This window comes from Simochromis diagramma, unplaced genomic scaffold (genome assembly GCF_900408965.1).
Source record: "Simochromis diagramma unplaced genomic scaffold, fSimDia1.1 OVJJ01000816.1, whole genome shotgun sequence".
Lineage (NCBI taxonomy): Eukaryota > Metazoa > Chordata > Actinopteri > Cichliformes > Cichlidae > Simochromis > Simochromis diagramma.
The window spans coordinates 14,890,468-14,911,637 of NW_024386908.1; the positions used below are offsets into that span (position 1 = coordinate 14,890,468).

General features: G+C 38.9%; 1 protein-coding gene across 2 annotated transcripts in view; it reads left to right on the forward strand.

Moving 5' to 3' along the window:
- The first annotated feature begins 4,247 nt into the window (after positions 1-4,247).
- Positions 4,248-21,170, forward strand: part of LOC120735883 (ankyrin repeat and BTB/POZ domain-containing protein BTBD11-A) — a 240,766-nt gene continuing 223,843 nt past the window's right edge. For both annotated transcript variants that reach the window (XM_040035649.1, XM_040035650.1), the window contains exon 1: positions 4,248-5,671. In XM_040035649.1, coding sequence (XP_039891583.1) covers positions 4,807-5,671 — 865 coding nt within the window. In that variant the 5' untranslated portion in view covers positions 4,248-4,806. The remainder of the gene's footprint in view (positions 5,672-21,170) is intronic.

Sequence of the window (21,170 nt, forward strand, 5' to 3'; positions counted from 1 at the left end):
TGCCAACGTGCGCAGTTCCGAGCCTTCTGATAGGTCCGAATCGCTTTGTGCGTTTCGCGGCGTGGTCACGTTTTTCCAGCGTGCTTTCTGCATGCCAGCATGCACAGATAACTTACCCGCTTGGTGTTACTGGTGAATTATGACCTCTTATGGCGGACTGAACGGACATAGCACGTCAGCGGGTCAATTAACCAAGTTTGGCTAATAATCTTAAGAGTAAAGCAGACTCGGAAATCTTAACCATACTCGAGTGTTTTTATTTGTATACTTCATGTTTTATAACAGGTTAATGAAAAAATAAAATAAATACAAATATGAGTTACAGAGGTTACACGCACAGACTTTAAAGACTTATTGGGGTAAAAATGTAGAGCTTTAACAATAAAAAAGAGTCCTCATCAGTTGCAAGAGTGCACTGGCTTGTTTATACTAAAAGAACCCGGATGTGCACATGAAGTCCGGCATGATCGAGTGGCACTCGCTTCCTTGTCAGTGTGTGTGCATGTGTGGTCTAGTGCAATATGAAGTGTAGCTCGTAGTTAACATGATATGAATTCTCATTTTCTGAATTTGCTCTTAAATTTGCCCAACCTACAAACAAAAGACAGTGAACTTGTGAAGACTAGTTTTTATTTGTCACTTTATATTCATTACACTACATTTTCTTTTTACCTACTTAACCTCCTATATTTCAGAAAGCTGTTCCAATTGCCTTGTTTCCTGAAAGGTTTCATAAAAGTAAACGTGTACATCTGAATATTGTTAATAATAATATTAGCGGTAGTAATCATTAGCAGTTGTAGTGGAATAGGAAATGTTATACTCTTTATTATCTCAAAAAAGAAATGCGTCACAACACTCTTACATAAAACGGCTTGTAATTATGCAAGATGCAAAATGCTGCCTTGGCCTGTGAAGTAGTGCCGACTTTTGGCCACTGAGGGGCAGTATAGTATCATGTCAGTAGGCCCCCTTACTTTGCTCATGATGATCAATTGTATCGACACATGATAATGACAAGGCCTATGTAAATGTGATGTCATGTATTATCATTATTCATCATAATGATACGGAAAATAAGAAAAAGTGCAGTTAGAACTTGGAAATGCAAATTTATATTATACTTATGATCAAAATCCAGAAATTATCTTACCTTGAAATTCATTATAATTATTATTACTACATAAAAGAAACAAGGAAGAATGAAACACACACACACACACACACACACACACACACATACATACACACACACACACACACATATATATATATATAAGATATATTATATATATATAGATATATATATACACACATATATATAAATATAATATATATATATATACACCATATATATATATATATATATATATATACAATATAGTATATATATATATATATATATATATATATATATATATGAAATCAAGTTTATAGCACTTATCTATCAAAACTAACATTACAGTTACAAGTGTTGTCCAGAAACAGTGTAAAATAGCAAACTGGGAGAAAATTACAAAGTAATCGATTACTGCAATGTTAAAATTAGAACAAGGTACAATGTGATTTCAATTGTAATGCCATTCATCCATTTAGCCATTCATCTTCTTCCACTTGTCTATTTCAGCATCACAGTGGGGTGGAGACTATCCCGGCTGCCATAGGGCAAGAGGTGGGGTTCACCCTGGACAGGTCACCAGTCTGTCGCAGGGCTAGCATAGAGACAGACAGCCATTCCCAATCAAATTCGCAACTCAGTTGTAATAAATAACCTAAAATTAGCATTTAAAAATATAAATGTTAACAAAATAAGATGGAGTTTAGCTAGGAATGTCAAAAACACAAAATTATACAAATATTTATATTTTAAAAAGCCTTGGAATAAAAAAAAAAGTTTAACTATATATGTCTATCATAAACCCATATAGAGTTGTAGCTCGTTTTTAAAATGCCAGCAACACTTTAGTCCCCCTTTTTTTAAACCTGGTCTCAGACATAGCGTTTTTAATAGTTTTCTAATATAGAGACATAACACAGTATACAGCAATATACTCTACATATAATTACACAAAGCACTTCGAACTAAGGTAAATCTAAGAACACATTACTGAATAAATTACCATTTTTTAAAAAAAAAAATGTGACTGGACCTCATGACTAAGGAAACATGTTTATACGATCCACTCATTCAGCTTGCAAAAAATACTAACAATCTATCATCATGCCGGGAAAATCATGATAATTTTTCTGTTACCAGGCAACCAAGGCTTAATAAGTGAGGACAAGCTTCGGAGCGCCACGGTGCATGTAAGAGATGCAGCTGACAGCTGCCCACCTCCACCACTCTCACCTGAGTTAGTCAGCAAGATATGCTGCATTGCATCAAGAGGTCGTGGCAGACTGCTGGAGGATGAGGTGTGCTAATGGTGGCATCTGCTTAGGAACTCTTTATGAAGCGTTCTTCATGCAAAATGCATTATCATCCTTTTCATTTTCTTTATTGGGGCTCCGTTTCATCACTAGCATCAGAAACCTTTCTTTTTTGCTTAGATAACGCTATATTCAGTCAATAAAAGTCTTCCTACATTGGTCATTATCTGTAATAAATACTATTAGGGGGCCCATCGTGCCTCTGTGGAGGCTCGGGACATAAATAAACTCCATTGCTTTGGTGTAAAACCTACATAATGTAGTGTGGTAATCTTATTGTTTATTGTGTGTCAGCCAAACAATGAGAGGAAGATACAGGCATGTTTTGTTTTACACTTTTACCACGTCAATCACTTTTGCAGCAGTGGGAGTCACATCCTCTTTAGACCCTCTTAAAAAAGTCCAGTGTAGGTTTGTCAGTTCAGGCATGCAATGTGATGTTATGCTAAGAAAATCTGAAAGGGCCTCTGGCGTGGCAGGCAGTGTGGACAGATGGTTGGTCCAGCTCAGACGTACAAGGAGAAACCCCAACAGAATGGATGAATCATCATTCCACCAACTGTTCCTCTCAGCAAGTAATCAGAATTCAGCACATTCACGCTTTGTTTTCATGGCTGGACAAAAATATTGTATCATGGAGAATAAACGGTTCAACAACAAAATCTTCCAAGTGCTGCTAAACCTTGACACAGAGGCGTGGAAAGACTTCTGATCTGGAAAAAGCTCAGAGCAATGTTCTCTGGATAGTGAAATATTTATAAGGATCAGACATTAAAGATTGTGGTGCACCTTAAGAAAGTTACTTCTGCTGCAGACGCTTCACGTCATACTTAAGAATCAACATTAGGGGTGGAAAACAAGCATAGCAGAAGTCTAATGTTAGAAATGCAACATTTTATCCAGGTTCTCAGAAAAATTCAGGAAGGTGGGTTAATATTGTCTTTATTAGCTGAACAGAATAAGAAACATTTCATTAAACACCTAATAATAGCGTTTTTAAAGTCTTTCTTTAAAATGTTCCATTTAGTTACAGCAAAAAAAAAAAAATAGTACAATTGTGATAAGAACACTATCCTGACCTGTACTTAACTAAAGAAAAAATGTGCTGCGCTTTTATTTTACAAAATTGCACTGTTATTCGTGAATACAGGTGAATACTGATGCCTATTATTATTTATAGGTGTTGCTATGATTTTACAATTGCATCCTGTCTTTTCTTTGGCCAGCAGAATGATGGATGAATGGATTTTCATGGTGAAATTTAGCAAGAAAACTCCTGTAGTGATTAATCATGTCCAGAGAAGCTTTAGAAAGGTCAAATACATCAGTCAGTGAACAGACTAAAGGAAATGCAGAAAAGCTGATACCTTTGCATACATTAAAGCACATACACACACACGCACAAGAAACTGAATTCATGGTACATCAGTGACCTGTTCACATGAGGAATTGTGTGTTTATACAGCTACTTTACAAAACTTTAATACATTTTAAAGCTGTGAAATTCATCTACAGATGACAGCAGGAAGAATAAAATATAGCATCACTGCAACGAAGCAGCTAGTAGTATTACACAGAAAAGCTTATTTTTCATAGAGCACAGAAAGAAACTGCTATTTTAGATAACAGTATGTACACTTTAAAATAACAGCTTAATGCTGGCAAGATAGCAGCCAGCGTCTTCTTTATGCTTAATTTAACATCCACTCATTGATCTTTGAATCTTTGAATCCTCATTGAATCCACTCATTGATCTTATTTGATTGGTGGATCTGAGTTTTATGCGGTAGAATTTAATTATTTTCGTGTCCCTGCGTTATTTTAACACGGAATTTGTCTATTTTACCATTTGCGCCATGTGTTCTCTCAGTGGGAACCTTCCTCTCATCCTGGCACTGTCGTGACATGACACTGCAGCAACGCCACTACAAACAGCAGATTGGCTGGCACAGCAGCCCGCATTAGTGTGTTTTCCACTGAACTGTTGTGTTTCACCAGCTCCAGGTAGATTCTGCTGAAAAGCAGCAGGTAGCTCCTCTCTGTCAGTAACAACTGATGGATACGCGGATTGGCTCGTTCCAGCCCGCCGCTCTCATGCTCCTCCTCTCCATCGGAGTCCTGCCTGCGCTGCGCTTGTTGCAGTGAGCGCGGAGGGTTTGTGCGCTCTCGGGTTATGAAGTTGTGGACAGGAGGAGAGGATATCGGTGACAGCAAGACGCGCAGAGGAGGAGAAAAGTAGATGCTCGTTGGTGTCGTTCCACTCTTCATTCTGGGGAATACGCTTAAATCGGGAGATTGCGGCGGAGAAACGCGCTGAAACGAGTTTGTGGCATTTAACTGGGAGACCAAGCATACCCAACAGTATGCGGTGCAGTTATGGCAGGCAAGGGTAAGACAGTCGTGAGGACGCTGGAGGATTTAACGCTTGATTCTGGTTATGGTGGAGCCGCGGACTCGGTCAGGTCGTCCAGCGTGTCGCTGTGCTGCTCCGACACGCATCAGTCCATCTCGCATGGGGGAAACTGCTGGCATCTGACGGAATCCATGCACAGCAGACACAACAGTTTGGACACAGTCAACACCGTCCTGGCGGAGGACACGGAGATACTGGAGTGCTCGGGTCACTGCGCCAAGCTGCCCGAGCTGGAGGAGGTGCCATGGACCCTGGGCGAGGTGGAGGGCGCGCTGAGGAAAGACGAGGAGCTGATGGTGGGCAACCCGCCACCGGAGGTCCTGGCGCGACTGTCGACTCTCATTAGCCGCGCGCTGGTGAGGGTGGCCCGGGAGGCGCAGCGACTCAGCTTGCGCTACGCCAAGTGCACCAAGCACGAGATCCAAAGCGCCATCAAGGTGGTGCTCTCGTGGACCATCTCCGTCAACTGCATCACGGCGGCTCTGAGCGCCTTGTCCCTCTACAACATGAGCACCGGGGACAAGTTCAGCCGAGGCAAGTCCGCGCGCTGCGGGCTGGTCTTCTCCGTGGGGAAGTTCTTCAGGTGGATGGTGGATAGTCGGGTGGCCCTAAGGATCCACGAGCACGCTGCCATATACCTCACCGCCTGCATGGAGAGTCTGTTCAGAGAGGTTTTCACCCGCGTCCTGCGCAGCGCGCTCGTGGAGAGGGACAACGGGATCCCCAAGTTTACGCTGGAGTCAATGGAGCAAGCCATCTGCAACGACTCGGAGATCTGGGGTCTGCTGCAGCCCTACCAGCACCTCATATGTGGCAAGAATTCAAGTGGTAAGCCATGTCAGTGAGTGGTTAACTGTTTGAAACGTGATTGGCGTACATTTGGTGGTGTGTGCAGAGGGCTTTTTTTTTATCACCTAAATCGCAAATGAGTAAAATCAATTTCCCCCCTAAAACAACTTGTTTCCAAAATGGAAATCCACGTGCTTCAGGAACTGTCTAGAAACAAGTGGCTGCCTCTTTAAATAAGCCATAACTATGACTCAACTGGGATGAGGCCTGATGTAGAAAATAATTTTCTTTTCAAAAGCTATCTTCATCTCAAGTTCTGCTCATTTGTTTGGAGGATAACAACACATTTGATTTGATTTTTTCCTAATCTGCTTAGGGTACCCTCTTAAGAAAAGCAATATGACTGTAAACTGTGTTATTATGCTGGGGAATAACCACTGCTTATATTGCTAGTGTAATTCCATACCCAAACAAAAGGGCTTGGCAGTTTTTGAATATTTATTACCCTCAGCTTAGACCTCAAGGCCAACCTCTGAAACAGTATCTTGGTTGTTGCAGCCTCAGAGCAACAGCCAGACTAGACTAGGTATTTATGGTGAAAAAGATCAAACAAGCTCAAACCTCTACTTCTTTGAAGCTATTGTGCTCTCAGACTGTCATTAGCAGCACAGATGTTAATGAGTGTTTTTGATAGACTATAGGAAATGCATTTATGTATCATGATGTGTGTGCGTCAGGATTTTTTTGCACAAGCAGGCTTTGTGTTTATATTGTGTGCTGGCCTTGTTGATAATGCTACAGTCTCACTCCAGAAGGTGTAAGCTGTCAGTGTGGGCTGGCCCTCTTGTTTTCAATGCCCTGAATGAGTTGGCTGAAAGCAGAAGGGAGTTGAAATGCTGTTCTCCAACTGAGAGCCAAACTGGGCTGTGTAATACTGGCCAAAGAATCATATTGCAACACTTTGGCTAGTTGCTGCAGCGCGATTGTTTTCTCAAGACATGGGTTCAAAAGAAGAGATGGATGGGTTAGCTAAGAGAAGATTTTTTTCTTGCACATGTGTGACCTATCTTTCTGAACGATTCCTCCGTAATGAGACCAGAGAAGATTATTCCATAAGCAATCTGAAGAAAAATGGATATGAGATCGCTCTCACAGATTCTTCAGTGAAGTGAAATGATCTGAAATTGAATGTCATGGATGCAGTTCTTTTCTTTAAAGATGGGAGTCTTTTCTGTCCCCCAAATCCTCACGTGCAGTGTAGTAACTTAAAAATGCATCATTGCATCTTCATATTAAAACAGATCAATTCCAAAAAAGTACTGTTGCTATTGAATCTGCAAGCCGCTTGGCATCCACCTCTACACCAGTTGTCTCTGACTTGCCCTATTATCTCCCAGGTGTGTTCATTGACTAGTGGGGAGGCATTGGTTAACGCAGTTTAAAAAATAATTACTTTCTTTTGGCTATAGTAGTCCTAACTAAAATAACATTTTAAAGAAGTTGTAAGGAAATGCTTATCACATTTTTAAAAAGCTCAACGTTGAAGCATGCACATTTTTCTTTAATCTGCAGTGATACCAAACACTGAAAAACAGCAAATCCTGTGATTAAGAATAGTCCCAGTTTCATTTTCTGTCTGTTTGTTAGATTAGGGTGAGCTTAACTGAGTCATTCATCCTCTTTTTACATTGTTGTTTTTCATCATTTTTATTTTTTTACACAACTGCTTTGTCTTGAAATTGTAAAAACATGAATTCTGTGTAGATTGGATGTTGAGCCAGGCATGCATTCCCTCTGCTACACCTCTGTGCAGTGCATGATTTTCTGGTGGTGCAGAGGAAGATATCATTTGGAGTCACACAAAACAGCGTGATGTCATTTTAAAATAGTTATCAAGGCAAAATGCGTAGATTTAAAAAGTACTGTTTTCCCTTCCCCGACCCAGCAGTGTTATTAATGCATTTCAAAGATGAAGAAGACAAATGTATTACTTTGATTTTATGCCAACAAAGGCTGCACTTCGAGAATTATTTAAAACTGAGTCATCAGACCTGCAGCCAAATAATTAACCACGGATATTAATCTAATAATCACTGAGGTGTCTGTGATGGCTTCTTTTTGGTAGCTTTGGTGACGGCAGTGAGACTGGATGTAGCAAATGGAGAGAGCAGGGGAGGCCTTCTTGTGACCAACATGATCTTTTTGTCTAAAAATGTCACCTAAGGAACAAAAGCACCGGAGTGCCTAATGATTAAATCCACATTGCTCTACACTCCCACTGACCATACGTGACAGCCTCTCTGCTCTGACTAATGAGTAGAGCATAACGGAAGCTTTTCTTCACCTCCTTTATTTCCAGAGGTGCTTGCAGCTGCTCAACCTGCTGAAAATTCTGGATGTTTCCAGAATATTTGCTGGTAAAACAGGCAGTGTGAAAGGTTTGGGAATGTTTGAGCTTATAAGAGCTTTAATTTAACTTGATGACTTTCCACGCTGATAGCCTAACCAACAGTAATTCTGAAACGAGTCACACCTTATATACCCAACTGTTATGGGTGGAGGAGTAGGTGGAGATGGAAAATAAATAAATAAATTAGGGCATCACCAACTGAAATTTGTCAGTGTCTTTATGAATGATTCATTTCCAAAATGAAACGAGTCATGAATCATTCCTGATGTGCTACTTTACATTCAGCGGTTAAAGAGTGGTACATTTTGAGGTGTGTTTTTGTCCAACCTGTTAGCCCTCTCAAGTCTAATCTATATCTGTGTAATTTGTTTTATTTCAATTGGTTTCCCAAGTTTGGGCAATCAGGGAACAAACACGTGTTTATTCTAACTGACATACATAAACAACTATTCACATTTTCTTTCAAAATACAGAATTGATGCTTCAGGCCTCAGAGGGTTAACTTAGCACTCTCTCGTACCTCTGTTTTTGGTTATAGCCTACCAACTCCTGAGGAAAATATGTGACTTTATAGGAAATGGTCTACTGTGTTGAGTAGCTAGTTAATAACTGCTTTATCTGCTCTTTTGTACAAAGGGGATTTTAAGAATACAGCTCTTCCTACTTCTAGTCTGACCAATGTTAAGTTGTATTTCTGCTTTTCCACTATTAAGGACCCACAAAGTCTATATAAGGGTTTCGAAAGGGAGAAACCCAAAAGTGGCCCCAGACAAGACTGCATTCTCTGGGGCTGACAGTTGAGTTTTGCTTTCACTTGCCGCTTACCTTTATTTTCTCTCAGCTTGGTTCACCTAAAAACCAAAATGATTAGCGTGAGGCACTAAAACAACTTGATACAGAGCTAAGTGTTGTCTTATTTTCAGGTGCGTTAACTCTAAACTTAACTACGCTATAACTAAACCACATGTTGGGTAGTTTTCTGGAAGATTATAGTCTCAAACCAAAGTAGTGAGTAGTCAACAGAAAACCAAAACAGTGATCTTAAACTTGTTTAAAGCTGCAGATTCAGGTAAATCTCTCCTAATTCTTTACAACAAGCCCCCACTTTCACATGAGATTTGCAAAATATCAATTATCGCCACTTTAGCTCTTACCTTAACTACTACACTCATGTGGGGTCCCAATTTTGCCAGCACTTATATATTTAGAGTTGATTTAGGTGCATAAAGTGTCATACCTTGTGCATTTTGGAAGGATGACTGAAATTTGAAGTATAACTGTGTGTAACTGTGTACATGACTAGTAAAATAAGGGCACTTCCTTCATTGCTTTCTATGTAAGCCTGGTGCATCAGGCTGTCCTAGCAACTGTCCTATTTCCCTGCACTAACATGGGTTTACCTTACAGGAAAGCAGTTTTATAAGATTAACATCCAATTTCTGCACCTTTTCTATGCCTTCTGTACCTTACAGATGCCAACTGAAGTGATGCATTTGATGTGTGTTGCACTTAATCCTACATCATTGTGTATCACATATATGTATATTTCAACACATAAAGCGTTATTGCACAAACATCAAATCTAAAATGTTTCTCGATGTTGTCTTGTTACCTGATGACATGTGACGTCAGAAACAGGCAGCGTGGTCATCAGCTTCCCAACCCGCCTGCGTGATGTTTAAATTTGGCATCCTGAATGACTTGATTGTATCTGATTATGTCTGTCATTCGCCGTGACCTTCCCCAAGGAACCAATCCAACCTCCGCAGGACAGATGACACAACATAATGGTATTGCATAGCCTGCTATAGTCTGTCTATTAAATTAGCAGCAGGGTGATGGTTTCCCTCCTTCTTCCCGCTCTGTCTTTCACACCATATTTTATTTTATTTCATTTTCTCATGGTGGGGGGAAGCGGGCTCAGTGTTTGCATATTTGCTTTCCACTGTGGTTTTTAATAAGCTCGACTCATAACCACATGATTTTGGCAAAGCCTTTTGTTGTCCATTCTGTTATTATTTTCTGCCCGTCCTTCCCCTCCTTTGGGAGGGGCGATACTCGCAGATGAGCCGACAGATTGCCATAGTTCTGATGGAGATATGATGTGAGCACCCGGCAAGGCATGCTGGTTGTGATGGAGTTTGATGTCATGGTAATTTCATAAGGCCAAGGGCTGCACCCACAACCCTCCACCCACGTTTCAGCAATGATCAGTGATTGTGAAGTTATGTGAAGTTGTTTTCCAGGCCAAGATATATTTTATGAACAGCATCCATTTCCCTCCATGTTACTGGCTTATGAAAATATTAACTTTAATTTCTTATGCTTCTAGGTAAATATTCTGATAGGAATTCCACACGTACAAGTCAGCTGAGACCAGCCTGAAATTGTTGTGGTTTTATTACTTGCTCTGTGTCATTGGAGCGTGGATCCCCTTCCATTTTTGGGAAGTAGGTGAATGCACTGGGTCACGATGAGATAATAAGAGGAGTGTGGGAGTAGTGAATGCTTAATGCTGTGAAGGAGTCAAGTGCAGGAGGAGAAACCAGGCTGGAGTGTCAGCTGCAGGAGCTGTTGCTGAGGGGGCATTGGCGCAGGTCCCTTAGAGATATAATTACCATGCAGCTCTCTTTAATTAACACTTGTGCTTATCTGGTAGTCATTAAGATTAGGAATTAGTAACGGGAAACACCAGGGAGCTGGAGAGAACAAAGATGGTAATTCCTCCCATTCATTTTTAATACCCGTTACTCGTAGGCCTGCGTCGGCATGTTTGATCCAATCAGTCTGTGTGGCCGAGATAAAACGGCTCCTAGAAATTCAGACCTGTGGACTTTCTTTGCCTTGGATTCTTATGAAACAAAGCAACTTGCTTCATCACTTGTCCTTGTTGTTAGGTAAGCTACTTTGGGCTGGTCACTTAATAACAAGGTGTCGCTTCAGCGGGTAACTCTGCTTGTTTTATGAATCTGTTGCTTAGCAAATGTAGCCACATTTACTTTTCAAGGTATTTTTTGTAATTACACTTGAAAAAAATAACCATTTTATTGAAATTATATAGATCACATATAGGTTATATATAGGTAAAATTAAAAGGGTCACTATTTTACCAGTCGGTGTGCAAAGTTTTTGGCCTTCTTTTTCCTAATGAGTTTTTTTTTTAAGGCAGTTAAAAAAAGAACATGTTTATAATTTCTAGGCCTGGTTAACTATAGTTTATACTGATTTTATTGCAGACATTTCTTTTACATCCATAGATGTCAATTAAATTACAGACGTTAATTTAAAATAAGATTTCTATTAAAAAAATTGTTCAAAGGCATGGCATCTCGTGAATTGCTAGTCTTGGGATATTTTAGCCTTAAAACAGTCAGAAAACACCTAATAACACACTAATACGTACACTAGAACTATTCAGTTAAATTTCAAAAGATTATGGTTTATATGAATATATGACAACAGCATTCGCAGCATTAACCCCGCACAAGGAAAACTGCTACTTAAGGATACCCAGCACATTCAAATATAACAGCAAAGAGTCCTGACCAAGCATCCATTTTTAATGAGCCATAACGTGGTCATGACCGTTGTGTTGGGTTAAGCCTGTGGCTTGGGCAAAAGTGTAGTTTACTGACAGTTATTGGAAATGAGGAAGGACTCCCTAAGTTTAAAGCCAGATTTTTCTCTCTTCTTTTTTTGTATTAGTTTCACTTTTATTTTTTTTTTTATGAATGTAAGCTATAAATCAGAAAACCAAACTCATCTCTGAGGCTTATATCAAAACAGTTAAACCAAAGAGTGACTATAAAGCACTAGGAATTGACTGGATATTATACACGTACATTGTTTTAAATATGAATTTGAGAGCCACATGTTAAATACAAAACTACTTAATGAACATTTCTTTTTTGTCTCAGTATATTTATTGAACTACATCTTGGTTTTCAGTCATATTTATTACTAGAACATCTGTCCATTAACCTGGTAATCATATGATGGTGGATGCCTGGTACAAGCTAAATAGCTGCACCAGTGTTAGCTTAGCACCACGTAAACTAAGGTAACAGCTTAGCGGCTCACTAAGGTGTTAGCTAGTGAGCCGCTAAGGTGTTAGTGCTGATTAGCTCTTTCACAAGCAGTATTAGCAGGATAGAGCAAATACTGCCTGTGAATTTATCATAAAAAATGATCATAAATGAGCACTAGCTAATGCCCATTAGCATTAGCTATATTTTAACACATGCAGGGCCTTGATGAAATCCAGTAGATTCTTCCATATTCTCAGACTCTCCTCACTGTTTGAATAAAAAAATATGATGTTTGTACCGGTAAAGGTAAAAACAGGTATTATAATAAAAATATCTAACATAACCAATATTCTTAGTATGTAAGTAAATAAATAAGGTATCTAGATATATAATCAAAAACTCGACACCCAAAAAGTGTGAGTGACTCATGTCCAACAACAAATCAAACTGAGTTGATTAGGTAGTTCAGCATTAAGTGGTACCATCTGTTTTCCAGTGTAGCAAAGTGGTTAATGGCTCAACTTATAGTCACGCTGTGTTATCATATATTAACTTAGATTACTGTTTAATGTGGAGCAAAGATCCATGGATTACTGCCTCCATGCTGCAGATGTACGTGAAGTCATGCACACTGCCGCGCATAGACATGTACGGACACGCCTGTAAGACGCTCACCTCGGCTTGCATCAATCCATCCACAAATACAGGAGTTTGTTAAAACTCAAACCTGAGATTTTAATGGGGAGCAGCAGATCGACACAGGAATATTTAACTCAATAATGGGGTCTAGAGACACAAACGATAGTAGTAAAATCATCAGTACTCCCACATTAAAGAAGAGGAAACAGGTTTTCTCAGGAATCCTGGTGTTTTGCCAGGCCTTTCACTTTTAATTCAACACGGCAGCTCTTTGTTTTTCTCACTTCTGCTGAACTGGAAATCGTTCACCTTCATGTCATCTGAGGTCACTTGGTTAGGGTTGATTCACATTGTGCAACAGTAATCTCTATTTAGTATATTTTCTAGAACTTAAAAAAAGAAATCTCTCTACTATCAGAGACATCTAGAATACTGGTACATGCTCATGCTACAGTGCTGTTTGGCCTCTTCAGGATTCTTATCTATAGATAAGATGCACCTGTATGCCAATTTTTTTTAGTTCAGATCTTGATTGTATGGGAAGACTGGGACAAGAAACTCACAGACAGATGGGAGTTTATATTCTAGTAAAGAAAAACATAATTATGCATTAAGAATTGTGTCCACGTTGGACAATTGTTCCTTGTTAGGAAGTGAGGTGACTGGTGGGAGGGAGTTGAGTTGTTTAACGTTAGCCATAACCACACCTTAAGTGTGAATGAAGTGCCAGGATTGATTGATTAACTGCATTGTAATAATTCAAAAGCCACAAATAAGCCATGCAACATTTTATGTCGCAACCAGATTTGAAATCAGTCTCTCATTCATTAATTAAGGCTATTTCTTTGGTAGAACACAGAACAAAAGCATTATGTGCAGCAGAAGTGAAAATAAATCGATATAAAACTCAAACATGGGAACTGCTCTTTTGTTGACTCATGTCATCAGCAATGCTGTGTATTGCATTTGTGGTTAGAACCACTTTATATCTTCTCTGTATAGCTACAGCTGTATATAATGTTTTCTCCCCTGTGTCGACTCTTCAGGTTTCCGTTATCACACCAAATCTGTGGTTGTTGTCTGCACATTTTTGATCACACCTTGAGCACAAACAATTTTAAGGGGCTTGGCGCTTCCCATATTTAGAAATTCTTTAGTAAAAAGTGCTATTATTATAGTTTTTAATCCAATAAATATCACTGTTCATTGCTCATTGTTCCATGAGCAGGAAACATGACTTAAGCAAGTGTCTGATTTTGAAAGTCAGACCTTTTTTACATGAGCCTGACCAGTTGTGAAATGGTTGGTTTTCTGTTAACACTGATGTCATTCCTGGACAGGGAATGAGGATGTTAGTCTAACACACACACACCCCGCGACATATATTGAGTCAGAGATTGTTTTTGTCTTTTGGGGAATTTCTCGATTGCTTGTTGTGCAAGCAGTATCACTTGGGATTATTTTTCCAGTGCTGTCCAGGGGATTTTCTACACATGGACAAAACATTTTGCAACTTTATGTAGTCACACATCAAAAGTTTTGGTAAGAGAGAAAAGAAAAGAGCTGTGTGAATGCACTCTTGAGTTGTTTCTTTAATCAGCTGTTTGAAAACAATTGTGCAATGTAGGATGGAATAACAATAGGTTCCGCAATATATTAATGGTTGGTTTGTGTAGTCATTCAGGACTAATGTTATTGGTCAGATGACGTTTATTGTTCCAGCACCATGTAAGTTGTTTGTAAAAGCAGCAGGCATCAATCACAACATCTCCCCCGTGCCCATTTTCCTCCCTCTGGGTTTATTTCACACAATTACTGCATACTCCTGGAGTTTAACTTGTTCAAGTGTGAAGAAAAATATATTTAAATCAGAAACAAACACACAATCTCCTCTTGTGTGATTGTTCTGAACCTCTCTGCAGGCTATGCTTATATCTCGCTCCAGAGCTTGACTGAAATTTATGTCCTTACTTTTAGGGGACATATTTGTGAAGACAGCTTCTAAGCTTCAAGGCGTGGGGTGGGTGTTTCCCATGGCAATGGCTGACTGACTTATAAAGGAAGCCATAGTGCTGTATAGCCCACAAATCTTGTCAACAAGCTTATCAACAAAGCTCACACAGAGAGGCAAAGTCAAAATGTCACACCTCAGCTAGTCTTTGTTTGTGGGGCGTAACTATCATTCTCAGTTTTTTCGTTCAAAAAGAAATCAGCCCTGGAATTTCTTGAATTTCTTGAATGAACTTTCATAAAAGTAGAACCTAAACTGTGGTAGATTAATAGATCAAATGATGTTCTTTAAAAAAAAAAAATCTAATTTAGGAAAGAAAAGTATTAACCTCTTTCTGAGCCATCTTCCCCATCCACTGTACGCTTACACTTCTCTCCAGTAGATCTGGTTTCCTGTACATTTTATGAGAACCTTTCACAAACAGGAAGTCTTTTATGTGTTTCTCCTTTAACCCATCTACAAAGTCTTTTATGTTTTTGCTTGTGGTTCTGAATATCTTCAGTTGACCTCAGCATGTTTGTACCCTCGTTTTAAAAAGCGTCCTGTAGGGCTAGATGGTGGCCGGTCACATTTTTATTCAATGTGAAAACTGAGTAAGCCGATGTTTCCCAGCAGCCCCTGATGAGCTTAGATTACAACAAACTATAACATGATGACTTGGCTTTCACTTGTCTGTCCCTCATGTGGTAGCAGGAGTGATTAAAGGCTCTCTGAGAATCACCAAGACGGGTTTTTCTCGTTGCTTTTCATGCTTGCCCACATTTAAGAAAGATGCAAACTTCACATTGATGAAAACATGTCCAACTAAAGGCGCAATTAGATCTTTGTTCAGCTTTGTTTACCTGTATTTCATGCATGGATGAGATTCAATAAGCTGGTTTTAAAGGATCAGAAAAAAGATTAGGAGTTAGCCTTTCTACCAGATGGATGATTTCATCTAATAAAAAAAAAATTCAAAGATTATGTCTGTCAGCTGCTGGTCAGTGGTGGCGGATCCTCCTTCACACAGTTTTATGCACACGCTTACTAAGAGCACATAATTTGTGTGCCTGTGTGGAATTGTATAATGCTTGTGTAATACTTGTAAGTTATGTACCAAGAAGCTGCTAAATATACAGTCTGAGTCTTATCTTCAGTCTTACAGACAGAAAGCAGCAATGCCAGCAGTGTGATGGAATTAAATGGTATAGTGTTATATTGAAAAGACTTTTCTACATTAGTGGTCAACAACAATGTTTATTTGTTTATTTATTTTTTAAATATGAGTTTTACTGGTTCCGCTCGTCCTTAAATACCTCGTTGGTGTGACAAAATTCTTCATCTCTAAAGCAATAATAAGAAACTCTATACACACAACAACACTGTGCATCAAATTATGTCCCGACCAATAATGTTTTTGTGGATTGATACTGATTTTAAGGGACTAAAAAACTGCATTACGTACAGCGGCTTATATTCTTTTTAAATGTATAAGCAGTATGTTAGAGCTGGTTTGAAAATTCAAAACAGTGGTGTCACTGTTTATGGACATTACAGCAATGTCTGTCATAAACTAGATTACATCTCACTGTAAAACCCCTGATGCTGGCTGAGTTGCAATCTTCAAATCCATCTCAAAGTTTGATTACTTAGCCTCTCGGTTCAAAAGCCAATATTTTGGAGTTTGGGATGTAGCCAGAATATCTGGATATCAGATAATGCATACTGAATATCCGGTCCAAGTCCTCTTGTTCCATAAGACAGTCATAGTTTATGAATGCAAACAAAGTAACAGAGCTAAACTGTTGTCAGACAATAGCTGATTGTTTTCTTCTGCATAAGGACTGTTTACCTGAAACTGGTCACAGTCTGCTCATACATGACCGGTCAATACTATTTGACCTCAAGCAACTATAGACAGACAGCAGAGAACGTCCAGTTCCAGTTCAGCATATTCATATGTCGCTGTGATGTCACTCTGCTACATGTGCTGCAGGTGGTGCTGCTAGTATAAGGAGAAGTATAAGGGGCGATATGAAGCTGGTGAAGATACCTAATTTACTTTACCTTACTTGGTTTCACTTTGTACTATTTTTCCCCCTAGTGAAATCAAACTATAGCGATATTTCATTAACAAAATATATTCAACTTGTAAAATCCAATAGAACTGTAGTTAAATCCAATAAAAGTAATTCAGAATATGAGATTTTTCTGATGTGATGTATAATAATGCTTATAGTGAGCCATTTCCTGGTCATTTACATACATACATACAAAATCATTTTTGTATGTTCTAGTCCAGGCTTTAAAGTCCCATTAAAAAGTCCTTAAAAACTATCACGTGTCAAAATATCCAGTCTTATTTGTGTATCCTATTTATGCATATTTCAGTAGGCTAATGTGAAACTAAAGTCGAGTCAGTGGAGTCAAGTTTTTTGTTTGTTTTTGTGAAGGTGACTTAAATGTGTCCATTGCCTTCCTTTATTTGGCATTTTTTATCAATATTTATGAGCTTTAAATATATTAGTGGAAACAACAAAAGAAGGGCAAGGGCAGAGTGAAGCTCTCACCACTAAAATGGACACAGACAAATCGAGCTTCCCGCCCATGGTGCGTGTCCATCCGCAGCCTCCTGTTCCCCGAGCCACAGGGTCTCAGCGTGTAGCGACAGCACAGTCGTGCCATTACAGTGCTCAATTAATGAGGGGCGAGCGCCACATCGCTTTCTGGCTGTTCCCAGGTGGCGATGGGAAATTAGGCTCCTTGCTCTGGGGAGAACCATCTGCTTACCACAGTGACACAAACCAGGCCAGTTGTAGGGGATACAAGGATGTTTGGGGAATGGAGTCTAGGGGAATGCCTCTGGTGACTGAAGACCCACGCTCTAACATATCAACCATCCTTTCTTCTTCTTTTGTTCTTTGAGTCTACAACTAAATCCTGCCTTGACAAGTGCAAACGCCAACTCACACGGCCCATAATAGGAAAAGAAACACCCTTGTTTTGTTTTTAAAGCCCTAAGTTACATAAGCTGTTTCTCTGTGACTACTCGTCTTTAAAACAGCGACATTGACGTGTACTCCCACTATACAGTATTCTTGAAATTTTAAAGTGAAACTAATGTCCTCATATGGAAGATGTTGCAGCTTTGCTCACTCTTGTGTAGGCAGGGACACTTCCCCCACTGACAAAGCATTTTTTAATGATCTTAATATAATAAAATGCCTTTATAATGATAAACATTAAAAGGAAAGCTACGGGGGGAGCTTCAGCTCTCTGCCACTGCACAGTTGTTGGACCCACCAGCCCTGCTTTTCTTTAATTGGACATCTGAGGCCTGTTTTACCCGTATTATTATTTTTTTAGATGAAGACTGATTTATTGCATTTTCAAGTCAGAGAATAAAAATTTTAAAAAAGCTCAACATCAAGATACGGGGCTAAATTTGGCATTTCTGTGAAAGAGTTTGGTGTGAACTACAGAGAATCAGAGTTTTCATATAAAGCTGTGGGTGAATAGGGAAACAGCCACCGCTGCTGCTGATTATGTGGTTACTCACCTGTAATGGCTTCAAAAATGTACCTGGCTGCATTAGCTGCCGGTGACGAATGACTTTTTATGTTTTAAATGTCATGAGATAACGCTAATGTTGCTGGATAGCACTTTAGGGCTGTTAATAATCACTGTGCCGTGCTTGAGTGTTTGCATGGAGCATAAGAGGACATAAATGGCTAATTTTGGTGTTTATGTTTAGGTTATTGATCTGATTCAAGTGGATGGTGTATAAAGACTGAAATGAGTGCATTATGAGTTGAATTGCCTGCAGAAGTCTGTGAGAATAAATGAAAATAACAAGAGCTATTCAGTTCCCTGACACTTAAAACATCTTTTAGAATGAAGCTTGTTTTGAAGTTTCGAGAGAAACTGAACTATTGATCGGATGAAATATTAATTTTTGTGTGTGTGTGTGAAACACTTTTTCCCAATAATCGTTCTCACTCGTATTTCAGTTCCTTGCCAAGCTCAGTACCTCAGTTTACATAGTATCTCTTAAAACATGTCCTCAGTGGCAACTTTCACGATTGCACAATAAGGAAAAATTAATGTACTTATAGGGGAAAAAAATGTATTTATTCGATTTCGCTATGCCACCTGTCTGGCTGAACCTGTTTCGCGTCATCATATGGCTCTTTCGCCCAGCGTGGTAGACAAGTAGAGGCACAGCGAGGTGTAGACAGGTTGCATCACAGCCCCTCTTTACCAAGTCCTGTTTTACTGCCAATAACCGACTTACTGCGGGCGTGCAGACTGACAAGCAAACAGGTGTCTGGACACATACAGTCACAGTCATGCGCTTGTTGGTATTACTGCACCTGTGGGAGTATTTGGCCACTACAGTGATAGCTGCTACTTGCATATTTTAGCTCATTTCTGAACCTTGAATACATTCTAATGAAACTGAAACTCTAGTAAAAGCTGTAAAACAAATATTTTGTCCTGTACTAGATTCTCAGTTACATAATGAATATCTGATTAACTAATACAGCAGGGCATTTACGGTTCTGTGGTGCAGCTGTGGAGCCTACAAAAAGGCATAGGGGATATTTTTGATCCCAAGTGAAAGAAACAAGAATTTTCTTTTCCTTCTTTTCACATCAGCTCTGTTATCTTTGTTCTTTAGATGCCTATTTCTGCTGTAATTAATTTCTAGAGCCACACTCATATATGATCTTTAAGACTAATACTGATACCAATATTTGGTTATTTAAAAGTCTATTTGGCATAGACTGTCTCCTCTTTACTTTTTGATTTTCATTTGTCAGGAGTTCTGAATGTTGATATCAATATATTGGAAAATAGTTAATACAACCAATAAATAAAGTAAATGTGTTGAGCTTTGGTAACTCTAGTAGCTCTAAGGTCCAAAGTTTGCTTCAGTTCCCAAATACAACCACTGAAGCTCTACCAAATGTTAAAAAGGATCTTGTGAAGTGTTACTCAAAGGGTAACAATAAAGTGTAATGCTAACGCACTTAAATGTTGGCAGTTAGCTAACCAGCTAGTTGGTATCTAGAAAATATTTAAAACAATTTTTGGCTTAAATATTTCTAAAACACAAGAACAAAAAATAAAAATCAAAACTAAATTGTTATGAAGATTGGGGGGATAAGGAAAGTTGGATTAGTTGTACTATTGCTAGCTACAGAGGTGCTAAATTATTAGGCTAATGTAAACAAGAGCTCAGGCAATCTCTTCGTGCAAATAACAGGATGGTTAAACTGTTCTTGATAACAATACACACTAAATGAGTCAGTCAATGAAGTACAGTACGTGCCCAGTAGCAACAAGTTTTATCATAAAGCATGAAGAAGATATCAAAGAATTAGCAAAACTGCAACTTTGCCCAACGTATCCCCATAAACACGAGATTAGTAGATATTAGGCTGTTGCATGGCTTGTATTACTTGAAACCAAAGAAATATGATCCTAAAGTTAAGCTCCATATCTAAATCGTAGTTTTCCTGACATTAATTCATTTCTGAAGCTATAAAATAATAATACTCTCCAGGACACAGTGAACCTGGAGACAGTAATACATACCAGCGGTATTTAAAAGCTTAGCTTTAGGGCTCACTATAGTGGTAATAAAAAGCTGTAGAAAGGTAGAGTGACAACTGAATCGTATATTTAAGCTTATGTCATTTCAAAGAAACAAAGAAGAAATCCCTTAGAAAGCCTTAAACAATAAGAGAAGCTTGGAAAAAAGAGTTCATACGTGACCACTTAATATGGGGATAACAGTGAATGAAAATGAAATAATGCTGTAATGCTTTCCACTATTGCTTAATATGTTAAAGTAAATGACATTTAAAGCAGAATGATCATATACAAACATCAAAACCACATTTCAACTGACATTGATATCGCTAGTGGGAAAATTTAACAGCCCTGCACATTCACATTCTTCTTTTTAGTTCAGGTAAACGTAGGCAGAGAATCGCACGATGTTATCAAACTGTGTAAAAATAGGAATGACAGCTGGCATGTCTGAACAAGTGCTGCAAACTTACCAGGTAAATGAATGAGTTTCATTTAGAGCATTAAATACGTTCCCACAGAGATGAAAACAGATGTAATCACAGAGCTTAGGCATAAACACTTGTTTGAATGGACAGTGCTACACTTGCATTGTTAATTTAAAAGCTAACACTGGACTTTACAAAGATGGGAAATATAAGAGTATATTATGCATTCCATGGGTGTCAGTGAACGATGCGTAACTTAAGTCTGTGGTCTATTTCTGAGAGCTGCAAAAATTTTCACAAAGCATTCTCATAATGTTACAGTTAATCCATAAAATGTTAATGGAACCCCGGAAGAAACTCTCCTAATACATCAGACAGCTATAAACGCCAAGCACGGCCATCCTTAAGTGCATGGATAGGTATTCATGCATATCCTGCACTGCCA